Here is a 17040-nt window from a genome sequence, read left to right as displayed (position 1 = left end):
TGGGGTCGTGGGGTTCGTATTGGATATTGAACTCTGAAAGTTCTATAGACCAGGCCACCATCCTCCCTGCTAGTTCAAGCTTTTGCAAAACCTGCTTCATGGGGTAGTTCGTCTTGACTACCACTTGATGACTCTAAAAGTAGGGCCTGAGTCATCGGGCCAAGGTAATGAGTGCTAGCGCCACCTTCTCTATCATTTGTTAGCACTTCTCGGTGCCATGAAGTATGCGGCTGGTGAAGTAGATAGGGAGTTGGTGCTTCCCTTTGTCTTGTACAAGGGCTGAGCTAACGACTTAGTCAACTACTGAGGGATAAAGGAGTAGGGGTACTCCTAGTCTGGTTTGACTTAGGACTGACAATGTTGCAATGGTCTTCTTGAAGGCTAAGAAGGCTTATTCACAGGTTTCATCCCACAGGAATGACTCGATTTTCTTAAGCAATTTGTAGAACGACTTTGCTTTTTCAGTGAGCTTAGGGAGAAACCTGAATAGGGATGCTAGTCTTTCATTCGGCTTCTAGACTTCCTAGACATTAGTTGGACCGTGCATCTCCAAAATAACAGTGCATTTGTCGATGTTGGCTTCTATTCCTCGATGGGTGATCATAAAACCTAAGAACTTGCCTCTGCCGACCTCGAAAGTACATTTTTTCGAGTTGAGGCACATGTCGTATTTGCGAAGCTCTCTGAAGACCTCTTCCAGGCCTCGATGACCATGTCGTTGACATAAACCTGGACGTTTCGTTTGATTCACTACTTTAAAATCTGATCCATCAATCTCTAGTAAGTAGTGCCTTCATTCTTGAGGCCAAAGGGCATGACCTTGTAGTAGAAGTTGGCATCTCTAGTGATGAATATCATTTTCTCCTCGTTTGGAGCGTGCATCCTAATTTGGTTGTATCAAGAGTAAGCGTCCAAGAAGCTTAGCACCTAGAATCCGGATGGTTCATCGACTAGCCTGTCAATGCTGGGTAGAGGGTATGAATCTTTGGGACACACCCTATTCAGATTAGTATAGTCGGTGCACATATGCCATTTGCCGTTGGCCTTTTTGACCATGACGATATTGGTGAGCCAGGTGTAATATTTGACTTCTCTGATGAAGTTGGTATTGAGGAGTTTGTCCATTTCTTCTCTGATAGCTTTGCATCGTTATTCTCCCATCTTTCTTTTCTTCTGTGATACTGGTTTTGCCTGGGGACAGATGACAAGCTTGTGGAAGATAATGCTTGGGTGGATTTCGGGCATGTCAGATGGCTGCCAAGCGAACAGGTCCGTGTTCCTGTGTAGGACATCAGCGATACACCTATGCTCATGGCTGGTGTCGCAACCTACCCTTCGACGAGAGGGCGAAGGCAAAATAGATAAGCCAAATAGTTCGTCTCCCAGGGAGAATACGAGCGAAGTCACCACCAACGTTTATTCGAGGAAAATGTTAGAAAAACTAAAAAAAGGTCCGCAAATTTTGAAAAGAAGGGTTCAGAAGTTGTTTACGCATAGGGAAGGTATTAGCACCCCACACACCCATCACAAGGGACGACAACCTTTTAATTGAGTGTGCAAAAACGTGACTTCAATATTATTTAGTTTCCCTTTTATATTTTTATTTTTTTAGGGTTGACAAGGGTGTTTCCCTTGCTCCTACGTATCTTCAGGTGCGATGAGAAATTCAAACCTATGTAGTTCTTTAAGTCTGAATGTTTGTGTGTCAAATTGATTTTTTTATATTTTTTTTGAAAGATTCATTTTAATTGCAAACAGAAAGTAATTTAAGGCGTTGGACCTTGAAACGATGTTTTAAACTGTAAAAAAAAGCGGAGAGAATCGTTAAGGCGTTGTACCTTGAAACGATCTTTTAAATTTGAAAAGAGGAGAGAGTCGTTAAGGCATTGGACCTTGAAACGATCTCAAGTGATATTTGATAAAAAGAAATTAGTTATGAGTTGGTTTTATCTTGGTTTTGTTTATTAACTTTCAATCTTTTTAAAGACAACTTTACAACACTTAGTGATCGGTTAAGATTGAACTTTTCAAAGAAAAATAGATTGATGATGATAGATGGAGAAGATGAATGTGCACAAAACAACAAGGGGGACCCCTAAGGGTACATAGATCACATTCATTCCTAAAAAATAAAAACTAACCGACGGTCATACGAAGAACACTGAACAAGGAACGATGTAGAGATTGATCACAGTTGCGATTCGGCAGCGCCTCGGCTTCGTTTCCTTTTTTTTCTTCTTCTTCTTCTTCTTCTTCTCTCCTAATTCTCTCAATTCCCTCTGCTTATGAACCTTGGAACCCCTCCTCAGCCTCCCTAGCACGCCTATTTATAGGAAAATGGGCACTTGGGGCAATGGCAGCTAGCCCATACTGTTAGTATAGAGCAATAAAAGAAGAGAAAGAAATAAAGGGAAGAAAGAAAAAGACACACAGTTTAACGTGGTTCAGCACACAATGTATGTGCCTAAGTCCACGGCTACACTAGGAGAACTTTTTATTACTTGCACATAAAAGCTTATAAGGTGTCTCTATATATAACACTAGTGAGACACAAGTTTTTACAAACCAAGCGATGTGGGACTAAGCCCACACAAGTTTTACAGACCAAGCGATGTGGGACAAAGGAACTAAGACCACAAACTCTAACAATTCTCCCACTTGGGGTCTAAGTTCCAAACTCTAGCAGCTCCTTGTAAGCAACGAGTTCATCGACTCTTTACCTAGTGTAGCGCCTTCATCTTCAATTATCCTTGAAGGCCAACTGAGGCAATGCAAAGCCTCAGTTTGTCAGTTGTAACAGCTTTAGTCAACATATCTGCTGGATTCTCTGATCCTAAGATCTTCAATAAAGATAAGTTTCCATCATTTATCAACTCCCTGATAAAATGGTATCTTAATTGAATATGCTTGCATCTAGAATGGAAGACTGGATTCTTAGCAAGACTTATAGTACTTTGACTGTCACTAAACATTGGAGCATCATCTTGTTCTTTCCCCAATTCATTGAGAAAATTCTTTAGCCAAATCATCTCCTTAGCTGCTTCTGAGATAGTTATGTACTCGGCTTCCGTGGTTGAGAGAGCAACTCTATCTTGAAGTTTAGACTTCCAACTCACAGCAGTACCTCCCAAGGTAAAAATGTAGCCTGTGGTGCTCTTCTTGGTATCAAAATCTCCTCCCAAGTCTGCATCTGAAAATCCATGTAAAGTGAGATTGCCTTTTCTGAAGCACAAACACATCTCTGAAGTACCCTTCAAATATCTGAGTATCCACTTTACTCCTTCCCAATGCTCATTTGCTGGATTTGATAGGAACCTACTGACAACTCCCACTGCATGTGCTATGTCAGGTCTGGTACACACCATAGCATACATCAAACTCCCAACTGCTGATGCATATGGTACTCTTAACATGTAACATTTTTCTTCATCTGTCTGCAAAGATTGCTTCTTTGAAAACTTCAAATGAGATCCCAAAGGGGTATTCCTGGTCTTAGAATCTCCAAGGTAAAACCTGTCAAGCAACTTGTGTATATATTTCTCCTGAGACAGCTTCAAAATTCCTTCTGATCTATTTCTAAGAATTCTCATACCAAGGATTTGTTTAGCTGGACCAAGATCCTTCATTTCAAAGTTTTCTGCCAACTGCTGCTTCAACCTGTTAATTTCTGCCATACTAGATCCTGCAATCAACATGTCATCAACATACACAACAAGGATAACATAACTATTAGTATATTTTTTAACATAGCAGCAATGGTCCATGTCACATCTTTTGAATCCTGAGTTGCTCATAAACTCATTAAACTTCTTGTACCACTGCCTCGGTGCTTGTTTCAAGCCATACAAACTTTTGTGAAGCTTGCATACAAGATTCTCCTTGCCTGGCACTTCAAAACCTTCTGGTTGGGTCATATAGATGTCTTCCTCTTAATCCCCATGCAAGAATGCAGTTTTAACATCTAACTGCTCCAAGTGAAGATTCTCTGCAGCTACTATGCTCAGAATAACTCTGATGGTAGTCATCTTTACAACTGGAGAGAAGATCTCTGTGAAATCAATTCCTTGTTTCTGCTGAAACCCTTTCACCATAAGTCTCGCCTTGTATCTTCTTCTACCATCAGATTCTTCCTTTAGCCTATAGACCCACCTATTATGTAATGCCTTCTTTCCTTCTGGCAATTTAGTTAAAGACCACGTCTTATTCTTCTGAAGGGATGTCATCTCATCTTTCATCGCTAGCTCCCACTCAATAGTGTCATTCCCCTGTGTAGCCTCATTGAAACATTCTGGCTCACCACCATCAGTTAACAACAAATAATGCAATGAAGGGGAATACCTATCTGGTGGTACTGAAATTCTGCTAGATTTTCTTGGAGGAGTTGATGGTTCTGGTTCTGACTCAACCTCTACGCTTGTACTCTGGTTTCTGTTGGCTACATCACTTTCTGAGATTTCTTCAAGTGTTGCTTTCTCAGAAATTTCTGACAGTTTACCTGCACATGTAGATTCTGCAGAAAATTTGTCCTTATAAAATAAGTTCTCATTAAAAGTAACATTTCTGCTTCTGATAACTTTCTTGGTTTGGTCATCCCAAAACCTGTAGCCATACATGTCAGATCCATAACCAATAAAATAACACTTCCTTGCCTTCAGATCCAATTTATCTCTACTATTAGAGTCTGTCAGTATATATGAAACACAACCAAAAATTCTCAAATGTGAAAGTTTTACCTCCTTTCCAGACCATACTTCTTCAGGCAACTGATAATTCAAAGGAACTAATGGTCCTCTATTGATGAGATATGCTGCTGTGTTTATTGCTTCTGCCCAGAATGCTTTAGGCAAGCCAGATTGGATCCGCATACACCTTGCTCTCTCATTCAAGGTTCTATTCATCCTTTCTGCAACACCGTTTTGCTCAGGTGTTCCTGGTATTGTCTTGATCATTCTGATCCCATGTTCTGAACAGAAGTCTTTAAACTCCTGACTATCATACTCCCCACCATTGTCAGATTTCGGACTTTTAACCTTTAGACCTGTCTGATTTTCAACTTCTGTTTTCCACCTTTTAAACACAGAAAACACATCAGATTTATTTTTAAGAAAATAAACCCATACCTTTCTGGTAGAGTCGTTGATAAAGGTGACATAATAGCGTGAGTTTCCAACAGATTTCACTGGGGCTGGCCCCCAAACATCTGTGTGCACCAATTCTAGCTTTTCAGCTTTCAGAGTCTTCCCTGCCCTTGAGAAACTGACCTTTTTCTGCTTTCCAAGGATACAATGTTCACAAGCACCAACATCAACATGCTTGAGGCTTGATAGCTTACCCTTTGCCGCCATAAGCTTCATTCCTTTTTCACTCATATGTCCAAGTCTTTGATGCCACATGGTTGAATTATTGACAGCCTCAGTAACTGCTACCATATCCTCATCTGCAATCATGTAAAGAGATCCTCGCTTCTTTCCACGAGCCACAATGAGATTGCCTTTTGTTACCTTCCAAGCTCCATCTCCAAAAGTGGTGTGATGTCCCTCATCATCCAACTGCCCTATAGATATTAAATTTCTCTTTAAGGCATGAATATGTCTGACATTGTGCAATGTCCATAGGGATCCACTGGAGGTCTTGATGTTGATATCACTTCTTCCGACAATGTCAAGAGATTTTCCATCTGCAAGGTAAACTTTTCCAAATCTTCCAGAAACATAGTTAGAAATTAAATCTTTAGAGGGAGTAGTGTGAAACGATGCACCTAAGTCCATGATCCATGAATCAACAGGACTATCCAAACTGCAAATTAATGCATCATCAAGTTCATCAGTTGCTGCATTTGCGGATTCATCATCATCGCGCTTCTTGTTTTTGTGCGACTTGTTCTTCTTTGGTGCCTTGCACTGATTGCTAAAGTGACCTCTCTTGTCACAATTCCAACAAGTAACGTCACTTTGAAATTTTCTCTGACCTTTCCCTCTTGACTTTGATCTGCCTCGACCATTCTGACCCTTCTGGGTAGTCCTTCCCCTGCCTTCAGTATTCAATGCTGAATTGGAAACATGACTGGAAGATTCTCCTGAATCTCTCTTGCGAACATCTTCGCTCAAGATCAAGTCACGGATGTCACTAAGCTTTAATGTGTTCTCCCTTGTAGAACTACTAACTGCAGTAACAGTTGCAGCCCAACTATCCGGTAGTGATGACAATAGAATCAATGCCTTCACCTCATCCTCAAATTTAATCTGCACAGATTCCAATTGGGCAAGAATAGTATTAAACTCATTAATATGATCAGTTACAGAGATACCTTATCTCATCTTGAGGTTGAACAACCGGCGCATCAAGTATACTTTGTTGGCTGCTGACGGCTTCTCGTACATATCTGATAATGCCTTCATTAAGCCTGCAGTAGTCTTCTCGTTCACGATGTTGAACGCGACGTTCTTGGCTAATGTCAATCTGATCACGCCAAGAGCCTGTCGATCTAGCAAGTTCCATTCTTCTTGCTTCATGTCTTCTGGCTTAACCCCTGATAAGGGCTGATACAGCTTCTTCTGATATAGATAATCCTCTATCTGCATCTTCCAAAAGCTGAAATCTCTGCCATCGAACTTCTTGATCTTCACCTTCCCCTCTTCTAATGCCATTGCTCCCACTGCCTCCTCTAAACTGAGAAGACTCCCACTAATTCCTTTAAACTAAGGAAATCTCGTGGAGTAACCAAAAGCTCTTGATACCAGTTGTTAGTATAGAGCAATAAAAGAAGAGAAAGAAATAAAGGGAAGAAAGAAAAAGACATACAGTTTAACGTGGTTCAGCACACAATGTATGTGCCTACGTCCACGGCTACACTAGGAGAACTTTTTATTACTTGCACATAAAAGCTTACAAGGTGTCTCTATATATAACACTAGTGAGACACAAGTTTTTACAAACCAAGCGATGTGGGACTAAGCCCACACAAGTTTTACAGACCAAGCGATGTGGGACAAAGGAACTAAGACCACAAACTCTAACACATACGAGTTGATGCTCGCTTGGGCGAGCTGGAGCTCGCTTGGGCGAGCTGGTTCCTTCACCCTAAAGTAATTTGAGGGCCCAGGCAAGCCAGAGGTTAGCCTGAGCGAGCTAGGGTCCAGGAAACTCAATGAAAAGACCCTTTTACCCCTCTTTTTTTGGTATTTTTCGTATTCCTGATCAAAACACTGAATGGTTCTTTACTTTGCACTGTAACTGGTGTTCAACACCATAAGTCGACTAGCAAGGATCAAAAGATCAACGAACGACAGTCCCCAGATGAAATTAGGGTATGACAGCTGGTGAGGTCCCTATTGAGTTGCATACACTACCTTGGTTTGGGTCCGAACTGCAGCTTGACGAGCTCTTCGATAGGCTTTGGGCTTTTGTCAGTAGTTTCATCATGCGAATATACATAGAATTTGTTGTCCAGGCTTGCTTGGTAAACCGTCAGGGCTCAAATTGGAGACCTTTTATCCGTGCTCATGACCTGAGTGGTACCATCCGTTGTGGGGTGAGGTTTGGCAGGTTCCCTGGTGGGAGGATAAGGTGCCACCTTCAGGCTTTCTGCGCAGCACTGTCGTGCTTGCTTTTGATCTGCCTTGGCAGTCACGATCACTCCCGTTAAGGTGGGGAACTTCATCTTTAGATGCAGTGTGGAGACGATGGCTCCGAGTTTTTTAAGTGTCTTCCAACCAATCAAAATAATGTAAGAGGTATTTGCGTCGATGATTAAATACCTGATTGTAAAGCTCTTGGAGAGTTGGCCTTGACCAAAGGTGGTCATAAGGTTGACATAGCCTCTGGTCTCTACTCGTTCCTTTGTGAAGCTGAGGAGTGGATCGACGTGAGGCTGAATGGTGTTAGGCAAAACTTCTAGTCTCTAAAATGTCTTCCAATATAAGATGTCGGTGGAGCTGCCCTGGTTGATGAGGTCCTTGGACAACATGAAGTTGGCGATTATGATGGAGACAACCATGGGGTCGTCTTGGTTGATGGGGTTGATACACTTGAAGTCTCTGTCAGTGAAAATGATAGGAGGAAGACTTCATGATAATGTTATACCAACATAGTTGATGTCGATGCCTCGAATGGCATGGAGGTGGCACTTGCGAGACTGACTAGATTGTCCTCCATATGAGAATTCGCCCATAAGGGTGTTGATTAAGCCTCTTATTTGCTGGGCATGTTCTTGTTTTTGTGGAGGTTGTCGATCACATCTTGAATGGTTGTGTCTCTGTCTTCCTCAATTGTTTGCTTTGTCTTTTCTTCTGTTCGCGTCATGATTCTTGTGCTAATCCTCTTGGTGTCCTTCGGGTCTTGCTCCTACTTGGTGGTTGTCCGACGTCTTTACAAATAGGGCTAGGTACCCAGCTTGTATGAGTTCTTCTATTTTGTCCTTCAGGGCCTAGCAGTCTTCTATGTTGTGACTAATGCCGCAATGGTATTTGTTGTATTTGGTCGCTCTAACCTCGTCCAGGGAGGTTTCATCGGAGGTAGCTTGATGGGTACTTCCATGTTGAAAGCCTCCTCGAGGATTGTAGTGCAATTGGCTGTCAGGGGTGTGTGACGCTCGTACTTGGACCTTTTTGGGAAAGGCTGGCACTTGTCCGGCTTGTGCCTCTTGTCCGACTTGCGTGAGTCAGTCTTGGTGATTCTTTCTCGCCTATCGCGCTTTTGTCCAGCTTGTCTGACTTTGTTCCTAAACATATATGTTTCTTCCATCTGGATGTAGCCTTTGGCTTATTCGCGCAACTCATCCATTCTACTAGGGTTTTTTTTTGCACGAACTGTCTGCCCACTTGTCAGGTTGTAGAGCGAGGAGCATGGAGTATAATGCTACCTCTGGGTTGAGATTTCGGATCTGGACAACAATGCGTCCAAACCTATCCATGAATTTCCAGAGAGATTTATCATTTTCTTGTCACAGGTTGGCTAGTATGGCGGACGTCATACAATGTCACTGGCTGGTTGCATATTGCGCACTGAAGCGCTCAATGAGAGTGTCAAAGCCGTCGATGGACCTTGGAAGGAGTCCATTGTACTAGGTTAATGCCACCCTTTTGAGGGATGTTGCGAAGACACGACATAGGATTGCATCATCATTAGTGAATAAGTTTACCTTGGCCAGGAAAACATCCGGATGTTCATCTGGATCGGTGGTCCCTTCAAATCGTTCCAGGCTGAGTGGTTTCCAACCCAGAGGTATGTCAGCTTCCGTGACACAGTTGACAAATGAGTGTCGACATGTAGCACGCTTTACACGATAATGGATGTGGGAGAGACTTGGATCATCTTTAGTGTTGGTTGTGCGTCCCGGGTGTAATTTCCCTTGAGTGCTCTCAGACAATGTGTGAGCAGAGTGATCGTCGTCCTGGGGGTGTCTGAAATGAGCCTTCAGCTGATTGTGGTCAGCCTTTAGCTTTCTCAGCTCCTCTTCATGGTGTCGCTCCATCTCCGCAATGTAGTTTTGGAGTTGTTGGATAGTATTAGTATCTGGCATGGCTGCTGTAGGAGGATTGGAGCCTTTGAAAGGGATCTCGTGTATAAGGTCAGACCGAGTGTTAACCATGGGTGCGAAAGAGAGAGATAATGAGAGACCACGAGGTATGTTTTATCGTGGCCCCACGGTGGCGCCAAATGTACTTACCAAAATCCAAAGCTGGCACATGTCAGGGTGGATGTTGCTAAGGTGGGCTCCTAGGCTTCACACGCTAGAGAATGACCTTTATTAAGAGGACAAGAGGGGGGACCTGCAAAGCAAAGGACTCCAACACTCAAGTAAGTATGTGAGTTAGGAGAATACGAGAGAATGAGTATATGAACAGGTATGAAGGTGTTCACCTCAAGTAAGTAGGAATGAATGTGTGAGTTGTGTATGCTCGTAGGTGTAAAGTGTGAGCGTGTTAAGAGAGTAAAAAGGAACCTAGTACTTATAGAGTGGAGAGGGAGTTGCAGGTCCTTGTTTACTGCCCTTGTAGATAATTACCGGCTTGTAGATAATAGCTGGTAACTAATAGAAAATGTTATAGATAACATGTAGCTTAAAGATAATTGCTAGTAGATAATTGTACCTTGTATAGATAATGTGTAACCTTGTAGATAATTGAATACTCGCCAAGAGATAAAGGGATAGCAATATATTCAAATAATAAGAGGTTATAGATAACCTATCAGTTGGGGAGCCCGACTGCTAAGGGTTGGATGTACGTGCTCCTACGCTAGGGCTGACATGGAGGGTTGACGTGTGTCACAGAATGCCACATGGCATGACACATGTATTTTGTGGACGTTGGACAACATAAGAACTAATCTCATAGAAATATCTCACAAATAACGCAATAGGATTAGCAATTTGTTTCTTCTTTCTAGCGTTCAATTAGCCCATATATGTTTATTCTTGAATTTAGATGGAGACAAAATAAAATTCTTATGTTAGAGGAGGCCCATATTACCTTTGTTGGAGTTAGATCTTGATTGCCTGTAGTTTACAAAAGATGTCCACAATCTCGACCATGAAAAATATTTAATTATAAAACCATTATTGCTGTTAAAAAATTATTTCAAATTTTATTTTGCAATTATTAAAAAAATTACTCTTGAACTATAAGCTTAAAGGTTAAGTTAATATGATTTTGGTCATCCAAATATTGACCCATATTAATTTTAGTCCTTAAAAAAATAATTTTATTGTATTAGGTCCCTAAAATTTTTGAAATTTCTCTTTCAAATCCTTTATTTAACTCCATTGTTTTTTTCTACAACAAAGGTCAGGTAATATATGAGTTGACTTTAATTTTATGCACTTGTTTGGAAATATTTAAGTCTTGACAAATTTTTAAAACTTTATATAACTATCATCATGTTGTGAATTTTGCCATCCATTTTTTTTTGCAAGTTTTACTACTTAAGTTTTCAATTTTTGTCTAAGACAATTCTTGCAAAACAGATATCAGATACATTGTATTAAAGAAAGTTCTTAAGTGCACTCTTTAATGCTGTATCAAATAATGGAGTACCCTTGCTATCATCTAGAAATGCAGACACAAATACATGAGACACAACCTAATATCTCATAGGACATAGATTTTAACCTTTATATTTATTTATATCTAATCAAAATAATTAAGGGTCTTGATTTGTCTTAAGACACAAATGTCTTTTGACTTAACAATCTCCTCCTTTTTGATGATGCAAACAAATACAAATTTAAAATTTAAAGGCAAACTTATAAGATATAACACTCAAGCGCAAAATAATATTATCAGATGCAAAAGAAAATATAACAAATCTAACACATGCATTATAAAACTTTGAGAAAAAGTCTGTTAAAACTTATGGAAAAAAATCTCATTTTATTCATAGAGAGAATTTTCACATCAAGAAGATGTGTTTGGAGTACATAGAATAAAATGAATATAGGGAAAACATAAGAGATTTAAGAACCTAATGCTCCCCCTGAGTTGGTGTTTTCTTTAGACTTTAGCTCCTCTTTAGATGATGATCCAATTTTAGCTTTTAATTTTTCTCCCCCTTTTGTTTGGCAACTTCCTCATCAAGTTTCATAACAAATGACTTTGAATCAGAAGAAAGATGTATGGGTGATGAAGGAGGGGAAGGGGATGTAGGAGATTCATAACAAATGGACTTCTTGTAGAAGAAGTCACCAATCAAATGCCACTTTACTACTTGCTCCTCAGTATAGCTTCTCTTTTCTAGAGCTTGGGTAAGTGAGTCCCTTATCTGTAGTAGCTCAGCCTCGATGAGTATGACATATTCCTTTAATGGTTGAGGATCATAGACATCAAGAGCAAGAGCATCAGGATCAACTACAACTTTAACATTAGAATCAACTTCTTTAATGATAAGCTGAACGTGATGAGTGAAGATGAATCTAGAGAAAGGCAGGTACACGATAAAATAAAAAGTAAGATCAAACACAAAAGAGAACTCCCTTGTACATGAACAAACCATGTTGAAAGGATTTTCTTGTCTAAATTAGGTGCGATGAACTCTATTTGTAGGGGGCTTATCATCACATTCCAGACTAGAACAGTGAGCCTTCGGTTTGTAGAACCTCTTCATGGAAAACTAATCCAGACTTGTGTGATCTGTCTTTAAGAGCCTTAAGCTCATGCTTAAAGAGCCTTCCATGGTGAGCCTTCACATATTTGGTTGATGGAGCATCTTCCTTAATCAACAACTTCCTGTCTTTGTAGCAGTTAGCCTTTTGAAATAGAACAAGCTTATCTACTGCTATCTGGAACTGGGTGTTTGGAGTGGCTATGCAGGAAAGTTGGGAACCAAGCATAAAAGGTAGATGAGTATTAAACCTTTCCAAAAGCCTTAAAGAATCATTTCTTGATCTGATCTCTTCTCTATATGCATACAACTTCATTCTCAGTTCATGGCCATAATCGGACTTCACCTAGCCTTTGAAGCTTGGACTTTCTTTAGGTGCCTCTAGATCAATATCTTCAGTCTGAAAATTTTCTCTAGACAAAGTGAAATCCCAAGGAAGAACAACCTTGAGGGCATTCATGAGACCCATCAACTTTTGAAGATCCAAAGGAGTGAGAAGGGCAGTTCATCTGGCTCTACTATTCCAAACGGTGGCACTAGGAGGATACACCTTTCTAGTAGTTGGCTTGTGCTCAAAGATAAGACTATTGGGATTGGAAGGAACAATTTGACAGATTGGGAACTCTTTAAACACTGGTTCCGTTGCTCATACCAGCCTAATGCATCTTCTTTTTCTTCTAGAAGTGTTTCCCAAGTAGGATAGTTGAAGGGATTAATCCATGGGAATCCTTGCTTCCAAACTTTGACCAAGTTATGCTTGCCAAGTTTGACTTGCTAGATTTTAGGATGAAGTATGAGAGAGCCAACTTCTCCTTTTAGACTTTCTTGCAAGTTTGCCATTCTAAGACTCTATATGCTCTGAATCCAGGGTATAGTCTGATATTGACATGGGGGTCAATAGGTGCAGTTGGTGGAGGTTGAACAAATTGCCTTATATGAATAATCCATTTTGTTGCTCGTTGTTGATTTGGCTTCATCAATCGTCTATCAAGTTTGGTGAAAAGGTTTGTGAGTCTGACGGGCTCCTCAATAAGCTGAATAAGCTTCCTTTGCTTTAGACTTGTAATCATAGCATCTATAGACATAGATTCTAGCACTCCATACTTTTCCTCCATTCTCCTGAGTCTGACTTCATCCATTGCATTAGACTTTGTAACATGAATGATTTGTTCATCAGCTTCAGATGCTGGCTTTGGATAAATGCGTTATGTACCAGGATTTGTCTCAATAATATCATCTTTTTTTCTTCTAAAAGATGCTCAATGAAAGACCGGAGCATTGCCTTTTCAAGATCTTCTATTTTTGCAGGCTCCATGTCTTCATCCACAATTCCAAACTACAACTCTGCTTTCCTTTCAGCAACATACAAAGACATAAATTGTTGCAGATTGGATTCTTTCAAGCTCTTTAAGCTCATCTCTCCTTTGTTATTCTTCTAAGTGGGCAATCATAGATTCAGGAACAAATTCTTAGGTATAGGATCACCATCTATCTCCATCATGGTGGCCTCCTCAATAAATTTCCTTTGGACTTCCTCAATAAATAGAGTCTTCAGTTATTCTAGGACAACATCATTTGGAATGTCTTCAGAAACCTTGCTTCCCAAGGCAGCAAGTCTTGCATCCTCAACTAACTTCCTCATATACTCCTTAGTAGATAAGGATTCTACTGAGGCAAGAGCCCTTTATTCCAACTCGCAAGCTTTCTTTCTCTTAAGGGTCTTGTCAAGCTTGACCTTCTTTTTGGATTATGCCAACAACTTCGTTTTGGCCTTAGCCAAAGTAGAAATTTCTTTCTTGCTCATAAGGGGTGAAATAGGTTTGGGTAGAGGTTAAGGTGGTGGAGACTGGGGTGGAAGGGCTAGAGAAGTGAAGGTTGGGGTGGGGGGGGGGGGGGTAGGAGTTTCAAGAATTTCAAGATAAGATTCTTGTTCCTTAGTTGGTTAGACTGGTTGTGGTTATAATGAAAGGAGTTGGAATTCAGGTTCATGTGGTTTGGTATTTTAGGTGTGGTTTTAGATACAGGTTTAGACTTAGAGTCTAGAGCCTTCCTTTTTTAGGCAGTCTTAGGATCTAAAGGCTTAGGTTCAAATGGTGGTTGCCTTTTGGGTTTCTTGGATTGGTTTGAATGTTTAGGGGTTAGAAGGTGGTGGAGGTGGGTGTTTTCTTTTGGTGTGAAGCTTGGGTCTAGGTTGGCTAGGTTTAGGTTTGGGTTTAGGCTTGTCTTTCTCCCCTGCATCTATTGAGGTGATGTTTCAGACTCAAGATCAATAGGTTGATGCTGAATACCTACCGTCTAACCTACCACAAACTGTGGCTCCTCCTTAGTCTCTTAATATGCTTTTAAGCATATTCTGGGAAATTATCAACAATACCTATCTTTACAAAGGTCACACCTTTTAGCTGTGTTGCTCCAGTAGGTGGTGTCATTCCAGGCACATTAACAATGACATTCCTCATGATTTTGATAAAAAAAAAAATACCTTAAGGAACAAGGTTCTTCTTCCCTTTAGGGTTGAATCTGTCCTTGAAGGCTTCCATCCAGTAAAAGAAAATGACTTTAGACAAATTCACCTTTTCACACACCATCACCTTATACATGCAGAATCTACCCTTGTCGCTTACATAATGTCTAGATCCCAGTCTAGGCATCACCATGTTGAATAGAAAACTATGAATGTGTTTGCACATATATGATAGGTTTGTAGTCCTTTGAAACCTAATTAACTCAGTTCTATTATCTGTGATTGGTCGTGGACCACCATAGAGCATTTTGTCCACTATTTCCTATGATATATCCTTCTTCCAATCTTTGCCAAACACTAGTCCCTCTTCTAGACATCCATACATTGCAACGATGGTAACTAGAGAGATTATCACTTCTTTCCTGTTGACAATGCCTTTGTTGGATAATGCATCATGACAAGTAGTTCCCCAGAAAAAAAGAGTATGTACCATAGTACCAAGCACTGAACGTTTCAAGGAAAGGAGTACATCCAACTTGATCAAAGATATTTTAGATGGCGAACCCTTCATTTTCAAGACTTTGAAAGTTTACCCATCGTCAGGAATGAGCAAGTCCTTTGGAAACACCTTATTCGCATCTTCTTCATTGTTGATGCTCAGAATCACAAAAAGTCTTATTCTTCTTGGGTGTAATTGTTCATAATGATCAAACATTTTTTGAAGAAAGATGAGATTTTTGAAATTTTGATTTCTCAAATGCAAGTAAGAGTGCACAAAGAGTTTTGAGAGTTCAAAGATTTCAAATGAGTCACTTGAATGCTTGCCTTTGCCTATATGTTTTGAAAAAAGGATAGAAAAATGCTTAGTAATGGTTCAAATCACATTAATTTTTTTTGAAAATTTTCATTTCAATCTTGGAGAAAATGGCGGCACACATCTTTTAAGAGAAAACAAAGATTTTTTTTTTAATATTTGTAACACACTTTCCTTCTTCGTCTAAATACTTGAACACATGTTAGTCCAAATAGTTTATTGAAGGTTTATAAGATGATACAATCATATGTGAAAATAAAACATGCATCATTAATGCGATAATCCAACCATATTTAGATATTCCCCAATACAAATGAAATGATCTTCAGACAAAGGCTTAGTAAAGATATCAACCCATTGATGATCCGTGTCTATGAATTTTATATCAAAAATACCTTTTTGCACATAGTCACGAATGAAGTGATATCTTATCTCAATATGTTTAGCTTTTGAATGCTATATGGGATTTTTAGATAGGTTGATTACATTAGTATTATCATAATATACAAGTATTTTATCCTCAAAACCAGGGGAATTCCTCTAATTGGTACTTTACCCATAGAAGTTGTGAATAACAACTGGCAGCAGACACATATTCAGCTTCAGCTGTTGACGAAGCAATGGAGTGTTATTTCTTTCTTGCTCATGATATCAGACAAGGTCCAATGTAATCACATCCACCACTTGTTCTTTTTTGTTACTCTGTCTCTTGCATAGTCTGCATCATAGTATCCTACTAACTTGAAATCTTGGTTTTTCTTGCTAAACAAACTTTGGTCAGTGGTACTTACTAGATAATGTAAAATCCTCTTAACATCTTTGAGATGTGACTCTCAAGGATCAGATTGAAATCTAGCACACAGACATACACTATACATGATATCAGTTCTACTAGCAGTTAGATACAAAAGTGAGCTAATCATACCTCTGTAGATTGTTTGATTTACTGGTTTACCCGATTCGTCTTTGCTCAGAGGATTGGAAGCATGCATAAAGGTTTTCTTAGGTTTAGCACCTTCCATCTTGAACTTATTCAAAAGTTCTTTGGTATACTTATGTTGATGAATGTATATGCCTTTGCTGTCTTGCTTGATCTGAAGCCCAAAAAATAACTTAAGTTCTCCCATCATGCTCATTTCAAAGTCAATCTTCATTAGATCAAAGAAGTCTTTGCACAGAGATAATATCATCAACATAAATCTAAACTACAATGAAATCCTTGCATGCTGCTCATCTAAAAAGAGTTGTATCAACTTTGCCTCTCACAAAACCATTTTCTAAAAGATAAGTGCCCAGTCTGTCATACCAAGCACGAGGTGCCTATTTCAAACCATACAATGCCTTTTTAAGTTTAAAAACATGATCTAGAAGAGTTTGATCTTCAAAACTAGGAGGTTGTTTAACATAAACTTCGTCATCAACGAAACCATTTAAAAAAGCACTATTGACATCCATTTGAAAAAGCTTTATGTTTTTTTTAGCAGAAAATGCAAGCATGATTCTTATAGCTTCAAGTCTAGCAATGAGAGCAAAGGTTTTAGTAAAATCTATAACTTCTTGTTGGTTATAACCTTGAGCTACTAACCTAGCCTTGTTTCTTACCACTTTACCTTGTTCATCCATTTTGTTTTTGAATACCCATATTGTTCCATTGATGCTTTTG

At 39.7% G+C, this 17040-nt stretch overlaps 1 protein-coding gene across 1 annotated transcript; it reads right to left on the bottom strand.

Moving 5' to 3' along the window:
- Positions 1 to 6308: 6308 nt before the first annotated feature.
- On the bottom strand, positions 6309 to 6780 carry LOC114418455. The gene has a single exon (XM_028383841.1). It carries the CDS (start codon positions 6645 to 6647, stop codon positions 6309 to 6311), a length of 339 nt encoding a protein of 112 aa, XP_028239642.1. The 5' UTR covers positions 6648 to 6780.
- Positions 6781 to 17040: the final 10260 nt, after the last annotated feature.

The sequence above is a fragment of the Glycine soja genome, chromosome 1 (genome assembly GCF_004193775.1).
Source record: "Glycine soja cultivar W05 chromosome 1, ASM419377v2, whole genome shotgun sequence".
Lineage (NCBI taxonomy): Eukaryota > Viridiplantae > Streptophyta > Magnoliopsida > Fabales > Fabaceae > Glycine > Glycine soja.
The sequence above is the reverse complement of the archived record's forward strand: the minus strand, read 5'-3'. Positions and strand labels throughout refer to the sequence as shown.

Bases quoted from the DNA above. Each gene is read 5' to 3' on its own strand.
- LOC114418455 (XM_028383841.1), bottom strand. From the start codon at position 6,647: ATGGCATTAGAAGAGGGGAAGGTGAAGATCAAGAAGTTCGATGGCAGA.